General features: G+C 38.9%; 1 protein-coding gene across 2 annotated transcripts in view; it reads left to right on the forward strand.

Annotated features, from left to right (window-relative positions):
- The window catches only part of LOC126279045 (poly [ADP-ribose] polymerase tankyrase), a 287,326-nt gene that overhangs the window by 57,174 nt on the left and 207,497 nt on the right, over positions 1–22,655 (forward strand). For both annotated transcript variants that reach the window (XM_049979452.1, XM_049979451.1), the window contains exon 4: positions 6,849–7,102. In XM_049979452.1, the coding sequence (XP_049835409.1) occupies positions 6,849–7,102 (254 nt within the window). The remainder of the gene's footprint in view (positions 1–6,848; positions 7,103–22,655) is intronic.

A 22,655-nucleotide genomic window follows, 5' to 3' on the forward strand; every position in this document is an offset into this window, starting at 1 on the left:
CTCTGAGCACTATGGGACGTAACTTCTGAAGTCATCAGTCCCCTAGAACTTAGAACTACTTAAACCTAACTAACCTAAGGACATCACACACATCCATGCCCATGGCAGCATTCGAACCTGCGACCGTAGCGGTCGCTCGGCTCCAGACTCTAGCACCTAAAACCGCACGGCCACTCCGGCGGGCAAAATATTCAACAACATTAGGGATAGATCAGATTGTTATTCACCGTAAAGGTTACCCATTGAGTTGCAGACAGACAGGCATAATAATAAGTCCGTTACACGTTACAGCTTTCAGGCAGAACTCAACACAAGATGATTACTTTTTCAACTAAGGAAACACATGAATTCACACGAGAGAGAAAACATCGCGCACACATGACTGGGTACCAGGGCACACAGGTAATGCGGGGAACGAAAGGGCAGATGTAGCAGCCAATGGGGTGTGTTGTGACCCTCAGTTACTTCAGTGACATGTACTATTGCATGATATCGTCCAATTGCAAAGCCATTATGATGAATAAGACAAAAAAAAATACTTTAGGCAACAACAAAAGTTTGGAAACGGTTAAAAGTTTCATGGAAAACTACGTTATCTACCAAAAAGTGGAAAGTTCATAATGGAATAATGACTATATTATGAAAAGGATAACTTGCTACTCACCATAGTGTGGAAATTTTTAACTACATACAGGCACAGGAAAAAAGACAGGTGAAAAAGGAAGCTTTTGCCCAAAAGGCCTACTTTTGAATTAGATGGCATACATACAAATATTTGTGCAAACCCAACTCCCACACACACATGACTATTGTCTCTAGCTGCTGAAGCCAGACTGGCCAAAAGCTTGCTACTTTAGCAGTCTTTCTATCATTCATGTTAGTGACTCAATATTTCCATTATGTGGTGAGTAGGAATCTATCCTTTTTGTAGTGTTAAAATTACCAACATAAATGTTACCACCTAACAAACTAGAAATTAAAAAAAAAGTCCTATTATTATTTTCTGCTGGCATTGAAGTTACAATGAATTGTCAGGCTATCGTTGAATCATTTCAGAATAAGTCTGCTTTGCTTCATTTGTTCAAGATATGGTTCCCTGCTTCACCGAAATTTCTTTCACTAGCTATATTTGCAGCTGGAACACAAAACTGTTTTCTCATTAAAATAGATAACTTGAGAAATAAACTGCTTCCACCAGTCTAGCATATCATCGTCATCACAACTATCCAGTGTGGATAAAATATAAAGCAACGTCATTGGTAGATTGAATATCAGAATCCCGAATCTAAGCCGCACCTGAAATTTGAGACTCGAAATTCGAGGGGGTGGGAGAAGTTTTAGACTGCACCTCCAAATTGAAACAAATTTGGTCCATTGTAATATGAGACACAATTTAGGTCAAATGAAAGATGATACAGCTACAGTAGTTTGGTTCGAGTCATAAGCTTAGCAGTTAACCTTTACCAGGTAGCATTTCTATGCGTCAGGCGCTCCGTCCGTATTTATACAGCTACCCTTCCTTTTTCACGTGCTTCGTCTGGTTTGAAGTGATTGCTTATTTTTATTTGATCTGATAAGTGCTGTTCTCTTTGGTATAGGTTTTTACATCACTCTTAAGCTGAACATGCATTATTGTATTGTGTCGTGCATTCTTTGTCGCATTCTGATAATGAGTGTTTACGGCTTGTCGCCGCTCGCGGCATACTTGATTCTGTGTGCGCTAACGCCGCTCACAATTAAAAGAAAAGATAGGAATCATCTCATTAGCGAAACAATGGCAAGAAACTGCTATTTATTGTTACTTACACTGCTGCTTTCTTCGATAATGATAAACAAGAACCAAATATATACTGTGTATGATAGATGATGTTCTAAATGAGAGTTTATCGAAAAATTTTCTCAGTTTGAAAATCTTTGCAGACGCCTCTTTAGTACATTACACTGTGCACAGAAATTAGTCATCTTAGATTTAAAAATCTAGTCAGTTGCTGTGCTTCATTTCTGACTGTATCACTATTCAGCATAAGAATAATACGAATATAAAAGTGACATGATGTGTATATTCTTCCGCGTTTGCTGTTGTCTCACTCTTAGTTTCATAGTTTATTAGTTAGATAAGATTTAAATGAGATAACAGCAAACACGAAAGAATACACGGCAAATGTTTACATTCATATTATTCTTATGGCGAAGAGAATACTGCATGTGATTCACAATTCATAAAAGTTCCTATTAGCAACCATCTCTTGTCACAGGTAGGAAAAAATTCGGAACGTTGAGTTAGCCATATTGACAGACAAACATCCCAAACAGTCTTGCCAGTCGGATTTTCATAGTACATTGAAAGGCTACTACATTCGAAGATGAACAATACGGAATTTGTATTTACTTCATTGGATAATGTATGAAAATGCAGTGGTCGAAACTCGGGCCGGAGAAAAAAAGCTCGTCTTCCACCTTTATTTAAAATTTATTTACTGACGCAGAGGTTTTGGCGCCAGTATTTATCTTTGAGCCTACAGAGTGCAGAGCATGCCTGAGTAGTGCGCTACATATATTCGATGGCAGACGTTAGTTGTGGCGGCACCTACCAACATTTTTTCAAAACTTCCGCTTACTTTGCACTCGATTCTTGGCCGCAGGTGGTTTTTTGGATTAAAAAAAAAAACGGAAAAAATGTGCGGCTTAGATTCTAGTAAATACGGTAGGTTGTGATGAGGCAGTGTTGGAATAATGCCACAATATCGGCAGGAAAAATATCCGCTATGCATAATATAGCCTCGTTTACCATAATCATGATAAATAATGACACAATATCAAAACTGACAAGGATATCATCCAGGCCCACACTCGTTTCCTTTAACCTGTCAATGAAATGAGCTGAATTTTTAATGACTGTCCGTCCTACCAACATAAGGTTGCAGCAATGAGGCAAGGTGTCTAGCTAACTCATGTGTTGGTCCACCTATACTGCTGACAATTGGCCTCAACGGAATCTCAGGTTTATGCACTTTTGGTAAGCCATAAAGTCTAGGTGGATAAAATTCTGTTTTACAAAGCAGCTTCTTATCGTCGGAGGTGAAAGAAGTCGCCATCACCAGTCAAATGGTTATTCTTAAAATCTTCATAGTCGGATCCTTCTGCAGTTTTTTGTGATGGGAGGGAACCAAAATATCATTGATTTTTCCATGATAGCTCTCACTGTTCAGTATGACGGTGGCATTACCCTTATCTGTGTTAAGAACAATAATGTTTTTATCTGCGTTTATGTCCCAAAGTGCCTTCCTTTGTGCGTGCGACAAATTACTGTTAGGTGGCTTACATGTACGTAAAATCCTAGCCGTTTCCATCCTAATTATGTCAGCGGACTGCTGTGGAAGCTGAGATACCTGCCTCAATATTTGCTACAGTATCCTCTGTGGGTATGTTTTGGGGCACCACAGCAAAATTGTCTCCTTTAGCTAGTACAGAAATTTCAACTTTTGACAAATCTTTATCAGACAGGTTAATAACAGTTCAAGAATTGTCCTCAACTGAACCTTCCAAAATGTTGTTCTGTAAGTTATTGAACATCATCTTCTGTCTATTTGCTGATATTTCTGCACTAACTTCCATAGTTTTGAATGTTAGACTGTCAATCTTATTCCAATCACCACACTGCACAGTATTACTAAGAATCAAGTGGAGATGAAAAAGCTTACTACTGGTTTCCACCAGTGCTCACCGCGTCTGATGAATCCTCTCACGTAGCAATGCAGATTCCATACGGTTGTAAATACGATGAGCCCGAGCTAAGCGAAACATCCTCTTCACCTTCAGAAATTTCGGAACCGTCGAAGTGTCCCTGCAGCATAACAGGAAGGTGAGGGTACACAGATGTTGTGCTTTTTTCTTGCGCATTCCTTCAAATCGATGCTGATATTTTCTCCCCGTAAAGGCATTTGATCATACAATGTAATTTATCAGACGCGGCGAGCACTGGCAGAAACCAGTGGTAAGCTTTTTCATCTCCACTTGATTCTTAGTAATACTGTGCAGTGTGGTGATTGGAATAAGATTGACGGTCTAACATTAAAAACTATGGAAGTTAGTGCAGAAATATCAGCAAATAGAGAGAAGATGATGTTCAATAACTTACAGAACAACATTTTGGGAGGTTCAGTTGAGGACAATTCTCGAACAGTTATTAACCTGTCTGATAAAGATTTGTCAAACGTTGAAATTTCTGTACTAGCGAAAGGAGACAATTTTGCTGTGGTGCCCCAAAACGTACCCACAGAGGATACTGTAGCAAATATTGAGGCAGGTATTTCTCAGCTTCCAGAGCAGTCCGCTGACATAATTAGGATGGAAACGGCTAGGATTTTACGTACATGTAAGCCACCTAACAGTAATTTGCCGTAGGCACAAAGGAAGAGAGATATAAATGCAGATAAAAACATTATTGTTCTTAATGCAGATAAGGGTAATGCCACCGTCATACTGAACAGTGAGGATCATCATGGAAAAATCAATGACATTTTGCTTCCCTCCTATTACAAAAAACTGCAGAAGGATCCGACTATGAAGATTTTAAGAAAGACCATTTGACTGTTTAGAAAGTGTATTCATTCGCCTCCAACGATAAGAAGTTGCTTTGTAAAACAGAATTTTATCCACCTAGACTTTATGGCTTACCCAAAATGTATAAAACTGAGATTCCGTTGAGGCCAATTGTCAGCACTATAGGCAGACCAACACATCAGTTAGCTAGACACCTTGCCTCATTGCTGCGACCTTATGTTGGTAGGACGGACAGTCATTAAAAATTCAGCTCATTTCATTAACAGGTTAAAGGAAACGAGCGTGGGCCCGGATGATATCCTTGTCAGTTTTGATGTTGTGTCGTTATTTACCATGATTCTGGTAGAGAAGGCTATCTTATGCATAGCGAATATTTTTCCTACCGATATTGTGGCATTATTCCAACACTGCCTCACCACAACCTACTTTCAATACATTAATAACTTTTATGAACAGATTGACGGGGTGACTATGGGCAGTCCTCTTAGTCCCGCTGTGGCTAATTTATTTATGGAGACTTTTGAACAACGAGCATTGCAGACTGCCAGTAAGAGACTAGCCAGATGGTATCGCTATGTCGATGACACGTTCGTAGTGTGGACACATGAATCAGAGGAGTTGGATGCCTTTCTGACACATTTAAACAGCATTAATCCGAAAGTCCAATTTACTATGGAGACAGAAAGGAATGGGCAATTAAATTTCCTGGATATGTCTGATTAAATGACGGCACGGAACATTGGGCCGTAAAGTGTATAGAAAAGCCACACCTACTGTTCGTTATCTGCATAAAGATTCAAACCACCACCCTAGACAAAAAGGAGGTGTAATGAAAACTTGGTAGACAGGGTGTACAAAATTTTTGAACCTCTTTATTTAAAAGATGAGACTGAACATCTATGGTCAACTTTAGTGAAGAATGGCTATTCTAGCAAGGATATAGATTGAGCACTTCACTCTAGACGCAGAATTAGGAGCAACGACTAACAACATCTGCCCAAGGGCAAAGCTTTTCTTCTGTTCATTAGTAAAGTCACATATTACATTGAGAAAGTTTTAAGCAAGTGTTGGGTGGAAACTATTTTCAGACCCACCAGGAAAATAAAAGAATATTTACGATTCTGTGATACAGCTTGACAACCTGTATTGGAAGCAATAACGCAGGAATGACAAGCTAAGTTACATTGGACAGCAATGGACAATGAATGAGAGCTGGTGGCCTCATAAAAATCACAGGGTCAATGGCAGTTAAATTTGTATTAACACAACTGCTGTGCAGTTCACGCTTTAGTTCCTGGCAGAGGATTCATCAATCCACTTTCACACTATTTCTGATCAATTTCACTCTTGTACAGTCAGCAGGGAATACAAATACTTACTCATGATCATCATTTCACTCTATGTAGGTTGCCATCAAGAAAGTATTTTTGTATTCAAAGGAGAAAGTGTAATTTCAAAACTTTGTGAAAAGATCTTACCATAGCAAAATATGCCTTTGTTTTAATATGTGTCATCCCAACTTGTGTATGATATGTGACACTCTCACCCCTATTTCACAATAATACAAGACGACCTGCACTTCTTTGAACTTTCTACAGCAATACTTTAGCAGAAGATGGACAAGAATTTCTGTGGGCATTCTGTTTTTCAATTTGTTGCCTTGTAAGTGATTTCCAACGAAAAACATGCCTATCTTGTCATCCAGAGAAAATGGCCCTGACACAAGAAAGCTGGGGTGCTGCTTGGGATACACTTCTGCTTCAATGTGGAGACTTAACAGTTGTGATGCTTACTGCACAAAACATTTCTCTATCTTCGTAATAAAAAAGTGTGTGTGTGTGTGTGTGTTGAGAGAGAGAGAGAGAGAGAGAGAGAGAGAGAGAGCGGTGGGGGGGGGGGGGGGGGCTTAATGTGTTAAGGATTAGTGTTGATCTATTTTCATATTCACAATGAGTGAAACTTCTTTTCATGAAAAGGGTTGCCATTGTTCAGGATGTAGTAATTAAACACCATCTCTTGCACACCATTGCACCTGTTTTGCTAAATGTGTATATATAATATTTTAATACCAAGTGTTGAATTGCTTCTGGTAATAAGACATTATCCTTTTTACCAATCAAACTCCAGCATTTAGAATTTTGTATCTGTTAGAATTCAGAAAAACCTACCCGAAGGGTCAGGTATGTACTGTATTTTCACATAGTTGTTCAAATATTTTGACTTGTTTCATGAATTATATCTCAGTTTGGCCTTGTGGTTTAAATATTACTTTCTCTTTATTTCAGTGGCCTTGTACCATTGCACAATGCTTGCTCTTATGGGCATTTTGAAGTAACAGAAATGCTTATAAAACATGGGGCAAATGTTAATGCAATGGATCTCTGGCAGTTCACTCCATTACATGAAGCTGCATCTAAGTCTCGTGTAGAAGTCTGCTCCCTGCTCCTTAGTGAAGGAGCTGATCCGACACTCCTGAACTGCCACTCAAAATCTGCTATTGATGTAGCTCCTACAAGAGAACTTCAGGAACGACTAGCTTGTAAGTTAAAAACAAATTTATTTAAGATAATTGTCAGTGTAATGTTTCCAAATGTATGAGTAAACGTGCTATTTTAGCACTCCATTGTTTGTTTGTTTGTTTGTTTGTTTGTGTGTGTGTGTGTGTGTGTGTGTGTGTGTGTGTGTGTGTGTGTGTGAGAGAGAGAGAGAGAGAGAGAGAGAGAGAGAGAGAGAGAGGGGGGGGGGGGGAGGGGGGGGGAGGAGGGGGGGTGGTTGCAAAACCTTGACAGAATAGGGTATTGAATCAACCAGATAAATAAAATTATTATCCAACAGAGAGATAGCAATATTATTTCTGTTATCTTAAATTTTAAAATGAAACTTGTGTGTGAAATGAGAGAGAGAGTGAAATAATAAAGCAGTTGAGATGGTGGTGACGAAACTGTGCTTATGTAACAATTACATGTTTATTGTTTGGTGTATTATGGTGTGTGCAGTTTGTGTCCCATATTCTTATGGAAGATAATATGGATCAAACACAGAACAAAATGTTCCGTAAACTAAAATTCAAATATGAATACTTGTTGAGATATGTGCATTCTGACCTACAATAGTCATCTGTCTTTCTTACATATTCTTCAGCCCTCCTGAAAGAATAAAGAGTACACCTTGCTTCCGTCATATTTGATAACACGCATTGTAACATGGGCATGTTGTTTATTGGTTGTGGCATATCCAATGCCTTCAAATACCCAAAAATCAAAGGAATTAAGATCAAGTAGAGAGGATGACCATTCTACTGGACCACCTCAACTAATCCATTGCTCATTAAACACTTTTATTAAGTACTGTTGTGCAGGGCATAGAAAATTGAATGGTACCCTATTGTGCATAAAGCACAAGTTTTTTGCCCCGGTTCAGAAAAATAGTAAATCTTGGCTGCATATACCCTACCAGGCCTTGTAACACACAAAATATGAACAACATTAATGCTGTCTAGTGGCTGTTCTACTTATCACAGATAACAGTAACTCCTAATGATTTATGTACCTGCTGATGATGTGCATGTTTGTGAACTCACATTGTCTTCTGACTATGTCATTGGGGTGCTTAACTTTTGTTTGTGAGGTGTGTAGAACGGCCATACAAAATAATCAAAGTTGTACACAATATCATGGAAAGGGAAAAATTAGTAAATGAAAGGAGAAGAATCTGGCAGGACATTTAAAGACTGTAAGTGTAGCACCTTCTGTTTTGGAACAGTAGGCTCTTCAATTATTTTGCAGTATATGTCTTAGCTATCACTGATTCCGAATTGAATTTCACTACTTGGTTCTGAGCTTCACACCCTACTGACATCTGAAGAATTAAATATGGATTTATTAAAACATTACTTCTCTCTAGCAGCCTAATTCTGGGCACTAATTTTTATACTTACTGAAGAAGTGTTCCCAGTATGAGCACGTAATGTGTGGTGATTAATAAGGCAGCTGATTTGGTTTCTATGTCAACCACAGATATTCAAACTCTGTCTTATATCTGTTTGCAGTTAAGTTTGTGCACATGTACTATCAATGTTCATATTAAATAAAGTTATGATTTCATGTCCTGAACTCCATACAGATTTGTTTCAATCAGTAAATCTTACCATTTCTCAGTGATGGCAAAGTGTAAACCAGTTTTTTCATAAATTGCAAATTTCCAGTTAGTAAACTCGGCCTGTTGTAATTTAGACAACCAGAGATAATTCCTAACAACAGCAGGGTATCAGTCGTCACACTCACTGAAAATGGTAAATGCCTGTCTAGATAACAGCAATTTTTGAATGTATCCTGTGTGCAGTATAATTGTTTTATAAGAAACATACTTAGTCACTTTGCACTCTTAAATACTGTCCTGTGGCTATCCATTCTAACTCACAAAAATCAATGTCATTCTAGCACTATAATGATTTCAGATGTTCAGGGATAGTGATATGTCAAGTCTTGAGTGTCATCATCAATTAATATTTTGACTTTATTTGCTTCATGAATAATAAGAATGCTTTAGTATATTACTCTCAAAGTTCCACTAGTAACCATAAAATAGCTTTACTAATACATTTATATTCACTTAAACACTTTCAACAGTTTAGTAATGACAATGTTACGTATTCTTTGTCATGTAAATCCCGATATCAATTAACTAGTGCATTGTGGGTTACAAATATAGATCAATTGAAAGATCAATCAGTACTGAATATATCATTTCATATAACAATTTTTTTTACAAACCAACTTTGGGAAAGATCACCTTAGTTTCTGGAGAAATGTGTGACCACGCAAGGCAATATTGGCCCTATGACTTATTTTAGCAGAAAGACAACCCTGCATTTATAGCATTTGTAGATTTAGAGGTTTTTGACTTCGTTGACTGGAATACACTCTGAAATTCTGGACATAGAGGAATAAAACATAGGGAGTGAAAGGTTATTTACAACTTGTACAGAAAACAGACTACAGTTATGAGTTGGAGGATGCGAAAGGAGTGCAGCTGTTGCAAAGGGAATGAGACAGAGCATAACTTGTTGTTGTTGTTGTTGTTGTTGTCTTCAGTCCAGAGACTGGTTTGTTACAGCTCTCCATGCTACTCTATCCTGTGCAAGCTTCTTTATCTCCCAGTACGTACTGCAACCTACATCCTTCTGAATCTGCTTAGTGTAGTCATCTCTTGGTCTCCCTCTACCATTTTTACCCTGCACGCTGCCCTCCAATACTAAATTGGTGATCCCTTGATGCCTCAGAACATGTCCTACCAACCGATCCCTTCTTCTGGTCAAGTTGTGCCACAAACTTCTCTTCTCCCCAACCCTATTCAACACTTCCTCATTAGTTATGTGATCTACGCATCTAATCTTCAGCATTCTTCTGTAGCACCACATTTCGAAAGCTTCTATTCTCTTCTTGTGTAAACTATTTATTGTCCATGTTTCACTTCCATACATGGCTACACTCCATACAAAAACTTTCAGAAACGACTTCCTGACATTTAAATCTATACTCGATGTTAACAGATTTCTCTTCTTCAGAAATGCTTTCCTTGCCATTGCCAGTCTACATTTTATATCCTCTCTACTTCGACCATCATCAGTTATTTTGCTCCCCAAATAGCAAAACTCCTTTACTACTTTAAGTGTCTCATTTCCTAATATAATTCCCTCAGCATCACCCGACTTAATTCGACTACATTCCATTGTCCTTGTTTTGCTTACGTTGATGTTCATCTTATATCCTCCTTTCAAGACACTATTCATTCCGTTCAACTGCTCTTCCAAGTCCTTTGCTGTATCTGACAGAATTACAATGTCATTGGTGAACCTCAAAGTTTTTATTTCTTCTCCTCTAAGATAAGTCGTAAGGTCAGTATTGCCTCATGTGTTTCAGTATTTCTACGGAATCCAAACTGATCTTCCCTGAGGTCGGCTTCTACTAGTTTTTCAATTCGTCTGTAAAGAATTCGTGTTAGTATTTTGCAGCTGTGACTTATTAAACTGATAGTTTGGTAATTTTCGCATCTGTCAACACCTGCTTTTTTTGGGATTGGAATTATTATATTCTTCTTGAAGTCTGAGGGTATTTCGCCTGTCTCATACATCTTCCTCACCAGATGGTAGAGTTTTGTCAGGACTGGCTCTCCCAAGGCTGTCAGTAGTTCTAATGGAATATTGTCTACTCCAGGGGCCTTGTTTCGACCTATCCTGTTGTTATTCAGTCTGCAAATTTCACAAGCATAAAAGGAAAGCAAGAATAAATTTGGGAATGGAATCAAAGTTAAGGAAGCAGAAATAAATTTTTTTAGGTGTGTGTAAGATATTTTTATTCTTTCAGAGAGATCAAAGAATTTGTAAGAACTAGAGGAGGAATTGATGTTAGAAGTAGTAGATGAATATTGCTATTTGGGCACTGTCTGAAGTAGACAGAATAAAAAATGAAAACACGCGATAGCAGTAGTAAGAAAAGCATTTAAGAAAAACGGGTAGTGTTAGGTTGTCTTTTCTGAAGTAATTAGCCCGGATTGTAGTCTTGTGCCGAAGTGAAGCATGGAATATAAAAATTCTGACAAGAAGGTAATTGAAGCTTTGTGAAATGTGGTGCTACAGAAGAAGTTTGTAGATTAGATGGATAGATAGAATAACTAATGAAAAGGTACTGAATCAAATTGTGGGAAAGAGAAATTTATGTCAAAACTTGACTAAAAGAAGGAATGAGTTGATAGGACTCATCCTGAGACACTAAGGAATAATAAATATAGTAATGGACGGTGTATGTGGGGGAGAAAAGGACGAGGGGGGGGGGGGGGGAGAGGGGAGATAAAGCCTATAGACTGAGATCCAATCTAGGCTGAGTAAACAGATTGCAGTGGGTGTAGGTTGCAGCAGTTCCACAGAGATGGAAGATGATTGCACAGGGTAGACTAGTGTGGAGAGCTGCATCAAACCAGTCTTTGGATTGAAAGCTGCCACCACCACTGTCACTACCACTATAGTATTGGGTGTGCTAGAGTTTGGATAATGCCTTCAGCAGAACCAGTTCTTCTTGCCGTTGTTTCAGAATCATCATGTGTACTTGCAAAACTCGCTGCTCCATATCCAGTGTGTGAACTGTGAGAGACCTGCTGCAATCTTTTATCTTCATTGTGAATGATCCCACAACTGCAAGTCACAGAAACAATCTACAGATCATTTTTTCAGGTGAAATGTGCAGATGAGGATGACTTTCTGTCTATGTGAGATGAGCCTGTCTGTTAACCCTTTTGAGGATTGGGTAGTTAGGGTGTAGTTTAGCTGGCTAGTACTGTGTATTTTTTTTAAATATTTTTTATTTTTTAAAGCAGGTTCTACTGCATACAACTTAAGTTAGTCTATTACATTCTGAAAAGAGTGTTTCTCTGATGAAATACTGCAAAGAAACACCTTTCTTATATTGATATATAGTTTTTACAGCATTAATTCCCTCACCCCTCCAAATGCAGGTAGTATTAGAAGTTGTTTGTACCAAAAATAAAACTGTTGAAAATGTAGTTTTTGAAACTGAAATTGCATTGTTACATTTGCCATGGTGTGAAAAATGTCAAAGCATTTTGTAAAATGAAGACATAAGTCACATTCCTCATAATAGTAGCTGGTATCTTTTCTGCCACCTTACCAGAGACTTGCTTTGCTTTGATCTGCACAGACCTGAGATTTTGTGTGAGGCCATTTCAACATTTCTATAGATGGAATAAATTTAGGAAAATGTCTTGCACCTACTCTGTGTACAGGTGAACCATTTTGAGTGTAAGTCGATTGACCAGGCCTTTTTTGTCCATCAGAGCCACTGCTTTCAATAATGAATTCAACAGGGTGTTTGCTAGTAGGCCCTGACTTTTTATTTAAAAACATAGGAGTTTATGATGAAAATGTGAAAAGAAAGCTTTCTTCCACTACTTTGCTTTGTCTCAAAAAGTTAGTTGTCAATTTGCTATAATCCATTCATCATAAGAATAAACCTGGTGTAAACATTGCACTACATATCCTTCCACATTTGCTGGAACCTAATTGGATTTCTGTTGCACATGGGACTGCAGCCGAACCGTCTCAAGTACTTTAAAGTACAATAATAAGGGCACGTTTTGTGGTTTGCGTTATGCTGACATCGACTTAGTGATAATACGGGACAACAGCGTTACCAGCACATTTAACTTGGACGGCACTGGCCGGTCACCTGGTACAACTAGCCTGCAGTGACGTGGCCAGCTGCAGTTAACACGTAAAAAGAGATGAACAGAGGAGCAATACAGCTTCGAATTACATTTCATATTTAAGCAGAATAAATAAAATACTGCAAATCTCCCACAATATGCTCCTTAGACCACTAGACGAAAACTGCAACACGTTATCATTTTTAGGTACCATACTATTGTAATTATAAACAAGAATAATGAAAATTCCTGACTTAATGACAGGGTAATTTTTCTGCATAAGTTGTGTGTAACATGAGGGAGTATTCAAGGATTTCACTGTATAGTTAAATACTGGAGACACTGAAGGTATTACTTACACTCATTCATCTGGTAATCTCTCAGCTCCTTCCTTATCCGAATCCGAGAAATACATTTCAGTTCTGGAAGTGTCACCTGCAACGTTGATAACGAGCCTATCAACAACAGAATCCATGAAGCCAACAAAACACAGCATTTTCCCTTCTTTTATGACGAACCATTCTATATCCCGCCAGCTTTCGGCAGTGACATGAAAAAGCTGCATTCATTAGTTCCAGTATGTCTGGCACTCAACAGTCTTGTTACTTCTCAGGCTAAATCCCGTAACTTGGCTCCAGATCATCAGTTTTGTTGGATTCATATTGTAATGGTACAGTAGCAAATGTAAAAATGCAGCATTTGTATGTTCACTTGATGCTGTGAAAATGATTGATTTTCGTGTTTCTACGATACTTATTTACCTCTGTGTTATAAAACAATGGACAAAGTCCAGATAAAGAGGTTTTGGTTTTTCAATTTAGCCCTACAAAATTAAATTGTTTACTTAATTTAAGCAACTTGTATGAACAGTCTTGCATAAAACATCGATAAATACAATTTGTATTTGAAATGGAAACAGGAATTTCGCGTCCAATATGTAATTAGAAGCAAGATGATGTGCGTTGTTCATAAAAAATGATGATATTTTTATAATTACGAGATTTAGGTATTTCAAACTGAATGAGGGGAAAAAAATTATACTGGGGGGATTTGAATGAACAAACCATTGCCTGAATTTAGTTCTTTATTCCATTACGCTACCAACTGCGCTACACATTCGTTGTTGCTTTGTGTCTCAACAGCAACACATACAGCGCTGGTAAAATTCAAAGCCGATTATCGCTATAAATTTATGAAAAATATTTAGAACAGCCTATTTCTCAGCATTTTTTGACTGTATAAGACATGCATGTTTCACCACGGAAGAGAAAGCAGCCTCACCCATTTTCATACTGCACATTAACAGCGCGACAATCAGAGCCCAAAGCTGCAGAGGCTGTGATTGTACATGATTTTTCAAATAAAGACCATTTAGCTAAAGCGTGATAAAGAAAAACTTTGATGGCTGTTAATACATTTGAATATCTTAAAGTTTCATTTAACGTAATGTAATAATAAGATGTCTAGGACATACTTCTAAGAGCGTAACAACACCAGTGTAGGTATGCTACGTCTTCTGACCAATCATCGCATTTGTGTTTGTTTACATCTGGTTTATTTTTATGAGGAATGGATTATAGTTGCTGTAGTGCACACCGGTCTTGTTTTTATTATAATCCAAAATAAAGGTATGTTTCATCTATCATTCCTAATTTTGTTCAGATTTTGACATTGGATGCAGCTGTTTTGTATATTGTCATCAAGAGAAATACATTCCTAGTGTCTTCCCATAGACAGACAGCGAATGGTCTTGTCCCCAAATGCAAGGTGAGTAGCAGACGACAATTGATGCATTCTGTGCTGCATGTGACCTGAGCTTCAGAGGTGCAGCACATGGTAACAAGGTGAATGTCAGTGCTGTGTAACAACTAACACTCAGTGTTGTCTGTATCCCTTTCCCGCCAATACAAATGACAAAATCTGCCATCTGTGTTTGTCATGGTAGTATGAGCATCATAGAGTACCTTTATACAGATGATGGACATAAGACAACCATTACAATACATTAAAAATGGCTGATGTAAGTCCTACATTGCTCATCTTTTTGGAGTATAATTTGTGCAACATAGCTCCTGTGTCATACGTCTCTAAAGTGTTGTTGCCATTAGGTTAAGTACAGCAGAAACCAATGACCACCTTTCTGCATGTGGAATAATATGATTATATGTTTCTGTTTACGTTGTTCACACTCCACGGAACAATTACTCTTGTTCCGGTACCAGCACAGCTTCGGTGTGATATGTACAGAATGGCTGATACAGGAAATGGTTGTAAGTGCTACGTCCGACTCCAGAATTATTGTTGTAAGTGCTATGTCTGACTCCAGCATTACAGTCACAAGGCTAAGTACAGAGGCAAACACAACCAGTTAGAAATGAGAATTGACTGTCAACAGGACGATGGGGTACACCATTGAGTTTCTCGACATGAGAAAAATGGCCCACACATCAGCAATGATTTGTTAATGACACATGTTTGACTTCTAATTTTGCCAGGTATCATTTCCTGTAAAATATGAGAAACTTTTTAAAAAACTTTTTATACCTATAGAAAATCCACTTGTATGAATATGCTCATGATTGATTAATTAAAATAGAAGTAACCTTTTTATTTCACTGTTCATTGACAGTCTCCATAGTTGTCTCCTCCTTGCTTATGACTCCCAATACATGCAAGGCTCTCATTGGAGAAACATTTCCTGTGCCTGTTTCCTTCATTTTGGCAGAAAAAGTACCTTCTTTTGACATTGTACATGACATCATAGATCATTGCAAGTTGGATCTTTGTTGTTTTACATTCAGTTAACATGAACTCTGATATGAACTCTGATAATAAATTTAAAAGTATCAGTAAATGGAAACTTTTTCTCTATGTGCAGGTAGCATATTTATGGAGTCATTGATGGCTGTAAATATCTGATTTTCATTCTAAAGCAAGGCTTCACAGGAAATGTGTTCTACAAGCAGACAATTAGCACAGGTCTGTAAGCAGCAAGTACTGTACCCTCACCATCGTCACAAGGAATAGGGTGGCAATAAGTGTGGAGTCTTGTTTAAATGAGGAAATTAATCCCGAGGGAAATGCTTGGAGAAATATAGAATCTCTCTGTATTCCCTGTTGCATTTTAGGCTAATTACTTCAAAGTGCAGATCAGCATGAATTTGGCTCTAGGCTTTTTCATTTTTCCACTTAGTTGTTCTACAAATGCCAATTTATTTCCTGGCATGATTGGCACACCGCCTGGAGACATGTTAATTACTAAATTCCATGGCAGACCTCCATTCTCTACACTTTCTTCATTGGTGCTAGGACTGTGACATCCAGTTTTGTGTATGTGATATCTACACATAGGTGCTAAAGACTATGCAAAAAACTATTTTACGATTTTGCAAACTGTTTCTGAAGGCCGTCTGGGATAATCTGTGTTGGGCATGTGACTGTCATGTTACTGTACGAAATTGTTCAAGTATTGTTTTATTAAATCATCATCCCTCAAAGGCCACAAGCACTTTGGTAAAATTAGTGAAGTTTTGTAACTCATTTGAGTGACACACACACACACACACACACACACACACACACACACACACTTACACACACTCTTGATATTTCTACCTTCTCTTCTGGGAGCTTCCTCTTAAGTTTGAAAACTTTTTGTACACACTCAGATACTCCACATTTTCCATTTCCATTTTCATATTCTTTGACATGGTAAGATATGTGGTGTCTTTGTAAATTGGATTTCCTGAAAGTATTCAGTGCCTTATGACACACTAAACATTTTGTGAACCCATCCTTTTCTGTAAAAAGGAAACATTTCTCACCCTGTGGATTGTTTTGTATATTGTTTTGTATACTGTGTTAAACAGTATTGACTCATCATTGCTGCTATAAGATGGCACTGCTTTCAAAAGTTATTCTTCCCTATTTCACTGTTTGTTCTTCTCCCACGTTGTTGCGATGTCGTGATGAACACACATTTGCTAACTCCCAACTGTACTGCAATTTCTCTGTTCGCAAGCAAGAGCATGAGAGGGCATGTTCAAAATTGAACTTTTAAGCCATGTTCTAAAGTGTAAGCTTTCTAACTGTTAAAACTTGCACATTATTTTGTGCAGGAAGTGTAGCAGTGACCTTCGGGTGTTAGTGAGGTAGTACAATTACAGTAGAAAATCAGTCAGACCTCAGTGTCTGAAGGTGACAGTTGTCACACCTGCGTGCGTGTGTACGAGAGCGCGCGCGCGCGCCTGTGTGTGTGTGTGTGTGTGTGTGTGTGTGTGTGTGTGTGTGTGTGTGAGCGCGCGCGCGCGCGCGCGCCCCCTCTCACGCGCTCGTGTGTGTTCCTAAAACCGATGGAGGGTTTTGTCCGATATCCTGGTTTACTTTTAAATAAATATGCCTGTCTCTCAGTATTTCCTCTTTGCGGGGGATAGCAGTTTATTCCAATATAACTTGCGAAAGGTTAGAGAAACCAGAAACATAGCCAGTCATCTTTAAGTTTGACATTTTTGTTTTTAATTTGAATGCTATAAGAGTAATTATTTCCATTGTGCAAGGGATCAAAGTATTACTACTCGACTGACTGACTGACTGACTGACTGACTGAACTTCTATGTCCCAGGCAGCTACCTTCTTTAAAGCGCAAATACTAGTACGAGGGTCAGTCAAAAAGTAATGCCTCCTATTTTTTTTCTACGTTTAATTGTCAGGAAATTTAAATGGAATTACATAGGTTGAAAACCACAACATTGAGGATCATTTTGTCATTTTTCAATGTAATCTCCGCCCATCTCTAGAGTTTTGGTCCATCTTTGAACAGGGGCATGTATCCCAGCACGGTAAAAATCACAGCTCTGCTTCCTAAGCCATTGACGCACGGATGTTTTGATGGCCTCCTCATCTTCAAAATGAATCCCACGATGAGCTTCTTTTAAAGGCCCGAACAGATGGAAGTCTGATGGTGCCAGGTCAGGGCTGTATGGGGGATGAGGCAAAACTTCCCATCCAATTTTGACAATCTCGTCAGAGGTGTGACGACTGGTGTGTGGTCTTGCATTGCCATGCAAAAGAAGAACATCTGCCATTGATTTTGTCGGGCGAACTCGCTGAAGACGTGCTTTAAGTTTTTTGAGGGTTGTGACGTATTGAACAGAATTTATTGTGCAACCCTGCTCCAAAAAATCAACCAGAATCACACCCTCTGTATCCCAGAAAACTGTTGCCATAACTTTCCCTGCCGATCGCACAGTTTTGAATTTTTTCTTCCTCGGCGAGCTTGTGTGACGCCACTCCATTGACTGCCTCTTTGATTCGGGTTCAAAAAAATGCACCCGTGTTTCGTCCCCGGTCACAATTTTTTTCAGAAACTCATCTCCCTCCAAACGGAAGCGCTGCAAGTGTTGGGAGGCTATTTTTTTCCTTGCCTCTTTATTCTGATCGGTTAACATTCTTGGAACCCACCGTGCACAAACTTTTGAGTACCCCAATTGTTTAATAATCGTGATCACACTGCCTTTACTAAGAGAAATAATGCGACACACTTCATCTGCAGTCACCCGACGGTCACCACGAATGATGTCATCAACTTGCTGAATGTTGTGTGGAGTCACTGCACTCACCGGCCTGCCGCTCCGCTTTTCGTCAGTCAACGGTGTTTGCCCTTCAGCTTCCTTACGACGACGAACCCATCGTCTAACAGTGCTGACATCCACTGTCACAACACCATACACCTTCTTCAGTCTTTCATGAATGCGTATGGGCGTTTCACCTTCTGCATTCAAGAATTCAATCACACAACGCTGTCTCAAACGAACATCGATGTCGGCCATCTTACAAACTTCTGCTGTGCTGCCACCTGTTGACACAGAAAGTTACTACTGCAGTGGATTGCAGAAGAAGGTTTGAGGAATGGCGCCAAATTCAAATTTTTCACTTAACTTAATTTTTTTAAGTAGAAAAAAAATGGGAGTCATTACTTTTTGACCGACCCTCGTAGTTGCAATTGGGAGACATAATTACAAACGAACTTCTAAAAAGTTCTTAAAATACTAGATTGATGCCTACATTTGGAAATGATGTAATGATGATGAAAGTCAAAAAATTATTTTGAAAAGTGGAACTAATGCAGTAAACCTCACTAATTTGGCATTTGCAATAAAATCGGACTGGCTTTTTGTCACAAAATGAGACAGTGCCTTACTACATGGAGTCATTTGCACTAAGCCCATTTATTGTAAAAATGATGAACCCATCTCCACCCCCCTTCCCACCCCATTCACTTCACCTCTGGGTAATAACAAGTAACAAATGTGTCATTGTTCGCCACAAGGATGCAACAAACTCAAAGCATGTTGAGTTGCTTCGTGAAACCCACACGGCAAGTTGTGTTAAATTCTATCTCTGTGTGATCGTTTTAAAATATATTAAAATGTCACACAGGACTGTAGTGCAGTAACAAGGGTCAGTGTTAGGAGCACTAAAAAATTTTTCAGTTTATAAGAAAAAATCAGTGTGCTTCAGAAAATCTAAGGCAGTGTTTCTGCCCCGGGTTTAAAGAGAGTTTGGTATTGGTAAGCAAGATTTTACGACATTTATAAGATTAACAATAAAACTTGGGATTTTGTGCTAAACCAAAGTGAACTAATTGGGAAAACAAAACTTTACTACTGGACTAAGCTGACCAATATTGATTGTACTCTGTACACGTGATACAAACAATACTGTATCAGAGTTTCTGTATGAGGAGTTGAACTGCAGGTTGCAGCAGAGTGATTTGTAGGTAAATTAGGTCAGACAGTTTTCAAGAATAGTTCAGGATGGTTATTCATAGTCATTAATAGGCACTGTATCACTACCAGAAAAGTGTGGCAAAAGTTTAAGTGCAGATGTTCCAGGTGTTAAACCATTTCCTGGAGAATTATAGACCATTGAGGGAAATTTATTTTTGTTATAGTTCTATAGCCTGTATGAAACTGGCTTGTTTTGGAAATCCATCCCCAGCAATAAAAAGGTCCCCAGGACAGACAGTCCAGCAACTGGACATAAAATAAGAAATGAGTCACTGGTGTTTTGTATGCTAATGCAGTTTGAAATCATTGATAGCCGAGGATAATTGAAAAATAAAAATGGAATCCAAATGTGCAAAAACATATTGATTTTAGCAAATGCTCCTGCTCATTCCCCTGGTGTGTCTAGTCATGATGGGTGGGTTAAGTGTATGTCTGTTCCTCCATCTTACAGATCAAGAAGTGATTCTTATGTGGAAGCATCTTTATCAATGCAAGCAACTTGATGAATAAATGTATGATGTTCTTCATTGGATGTTTCTCACTACTGAAAGCAATTGCAAAGACATTATAGACTTGTATTCAGGATGACAACTTTTCCCACAGAATGAGACGGAAAGACTGATTGTTGCAGGTCAGATTGGAAACCCTGAGAACTTAAAGGTGGAAGACAGGGTAATATGCAGAAAAGAGATTGCTGCTTAAACATCATGCATCAGTTAAGCAAGAGTGCAAAGCTAAGTGCATTGTATGCAACAGAGGTAATGAATAGTCAGGTAAGACAATGAAAGATGTAGAAAACTAAAATGGAGTAAATAAAAGAGTAGTTACTGTGAAGAAATGCTGAGACTGAAGAAATTAACATAAATTGGGGCCAGGTGGGTGGTGAGAACCAAGGACATGATGTAGTGCTAGTTCCCACCTGCAGAGTTCTGAGAAACTGGTGTCAGAATGGAAACAGGCACAGAGGTCACGATTGTCATGTTGTAGAGTATGCTCTGCAACAGGATATTGCATGTTGCCAGTATACACCCTCTGCCTATACCCATTCATCCTAATTGATAATTTGGTGGTAGTCATGCTGATTTAAAAGGCCGAACAGTGTTTACGTAACAGCTGGTATATTACATGTACATTTCACAGGTGGCTCTCCCTTTGATAGTATGAGGGTATATACGGCAAGTCTTGCAGCAGGTACAGTCACCAGGGTGGGAGTCATAGGGTAGGGAGGTGGGTACAGAAGGAGCATAGGGTCTGACAAGAATATTGTGGTGATTGGGAGGTAGACGAAAAGCTATTCTAGGTGCGATGGGCAAAATTTCATACAGAATGCATCTCATTTTAGGGCTTGATTTTAGGAAGTCATGGTCCTATCAAAGTAGCTGGTGTGCTCTGATGTTGTATTTTGGAGGGATCAGCAGCAACGGGATTGGATGTCATGGATTGGGAGATTTGCTTTTGAACTAGGCTGGGGAGTGATTACGTGCAGTGAAGGCTGAGATGAAAATGGTGGTGTATTACTGTAAAGAGTCTGCATCTGAACAAATACATTTGCTTTGGATGCCATTGCTGTATGAGAGGGAACGTTTGACATGGTAAGGATGGCAACCGTCAAAATGTAAGGACTTGTTTTTTGGTATGTTTAATGTGGACAGAAGTGTGTAGCTGGTCTCCGGTAAAGGCGAGATTGACATGGGATTCTGAATAGGACCATGTGAAATTTTATTGGGAGAAGTATTCAGAGATTCCAGGGATCTTAACTGGTCAGCCTCACCATGAGTCCATACGGTAAAAATGTCTTCAATATATCTAAAGCAAACCAGGGGCTGAAAACTTACGGATCCCAGGAAAGCCTCCTCCAAGCGGCCCATGAAAAGGTTGGCATAGGAAGGAGCCATCCTGGTTCCCATGGCTGTACACCTGATCTTTTTGTATGTCTGCCCCTCAGAAGTGTAGTAGTTGTTGGTTAAAGTGAGTAGGAAGGATGTCATAGGTTTGGAATCAGGTGGGCACTGACTGAGGTAATTGTTCAGCAACAGACAGACCATGTACGTGGGGGATGTTCCTATGGAGGGAAGTGGCATCAGTAGTGACCAGCAAGTTGTGTGGTGGGAGTGGGATGAGCATGGATTACAGACGATCAATGAGATGGTTGATATCTTTGATATAGGAGGGGAGTCTTTGTACTATGGGTTGCAGAGGCTGATCAACTAAGGCAATTTTACCGAGTAATCAAAAAGTCAGTATAAATTTGAAAACTGAATAAATCACAGAATAATGTAGATAGAGAGGTACAAATTGTCACACATGCTTGGAACGTCATTGGGTTTTATTAGAACAAATAAATAAATAAATATACAAAAGTTCAAAAAATGTTCGACAGATGACGCTTCATCTGATCAGAATAGCAATAATTAGCATAACAAAGTAAGACAAAGCAAAGATGATGTTCTTTATAGGAAATGCTCAATATGTCCACCATAATTCCTCAACAATAGCTGCAGTCAAGGAATAATGTTGTGAACAGCACTGTACAGCATGTCCTGAGTTAAGCTGAGGCATTGGCGTCGGATGTTGTCTTTCAACATCCCTAGAGATGTCGGTTGATCACGATACACTTGCGACTTAGGTAACCTCAAAGCCAATAATCGCACGGACTGAGGTCTGGGGACCTCATTATTCCGTGGTTTATTAATTTTTCAAATTTATACTGACTTTTTGATCACCCGGTATGTTCAATGAGTGCTTTGAAGTCAGCAACTATAGGACAGCCAGAATGATTGTGTTTGTGGACGTTAGGAAGAAGGTAAAAAGTGGGGGTTGTGTGATTTGAGTGGGGCGAGAAATTCTATGGATTTAGGTGTTAGTCATTGTGAGGGTCCTGAGGTTTTAAGGAAGGACAGCAGGTCAATTTAAATCACAGGAATTGGATCTTGATGGGATATGCTGTATGTAAAGATATCAGACAACTGGCGTAGACCTTCACTAACATACTCCTTTCAGTCAAGTACTACAGTGCTTGATCCTTTGCCTGCTGGTGGGATAATGATGGAGTTATCAGCCTGGAGTTCTGCAGAGGACAGTTTGGGG

This window comes from Schistocerca gregaria, chromosome 6 (assembly GCF_023897955.1).
Source record: "Schistocerca gregaria isolate iqSchGreg1 chromosome 6, iqSchGreg1.2, whole genome shotgun sequence".
NCBI classification, from domain to species: domain Eukaryota; kingdom Metazoa; phylum Arthropoda; class Insecta; order Orthoptera; family Acrididae; genus Schistocerca; species Schistocerca gregaria.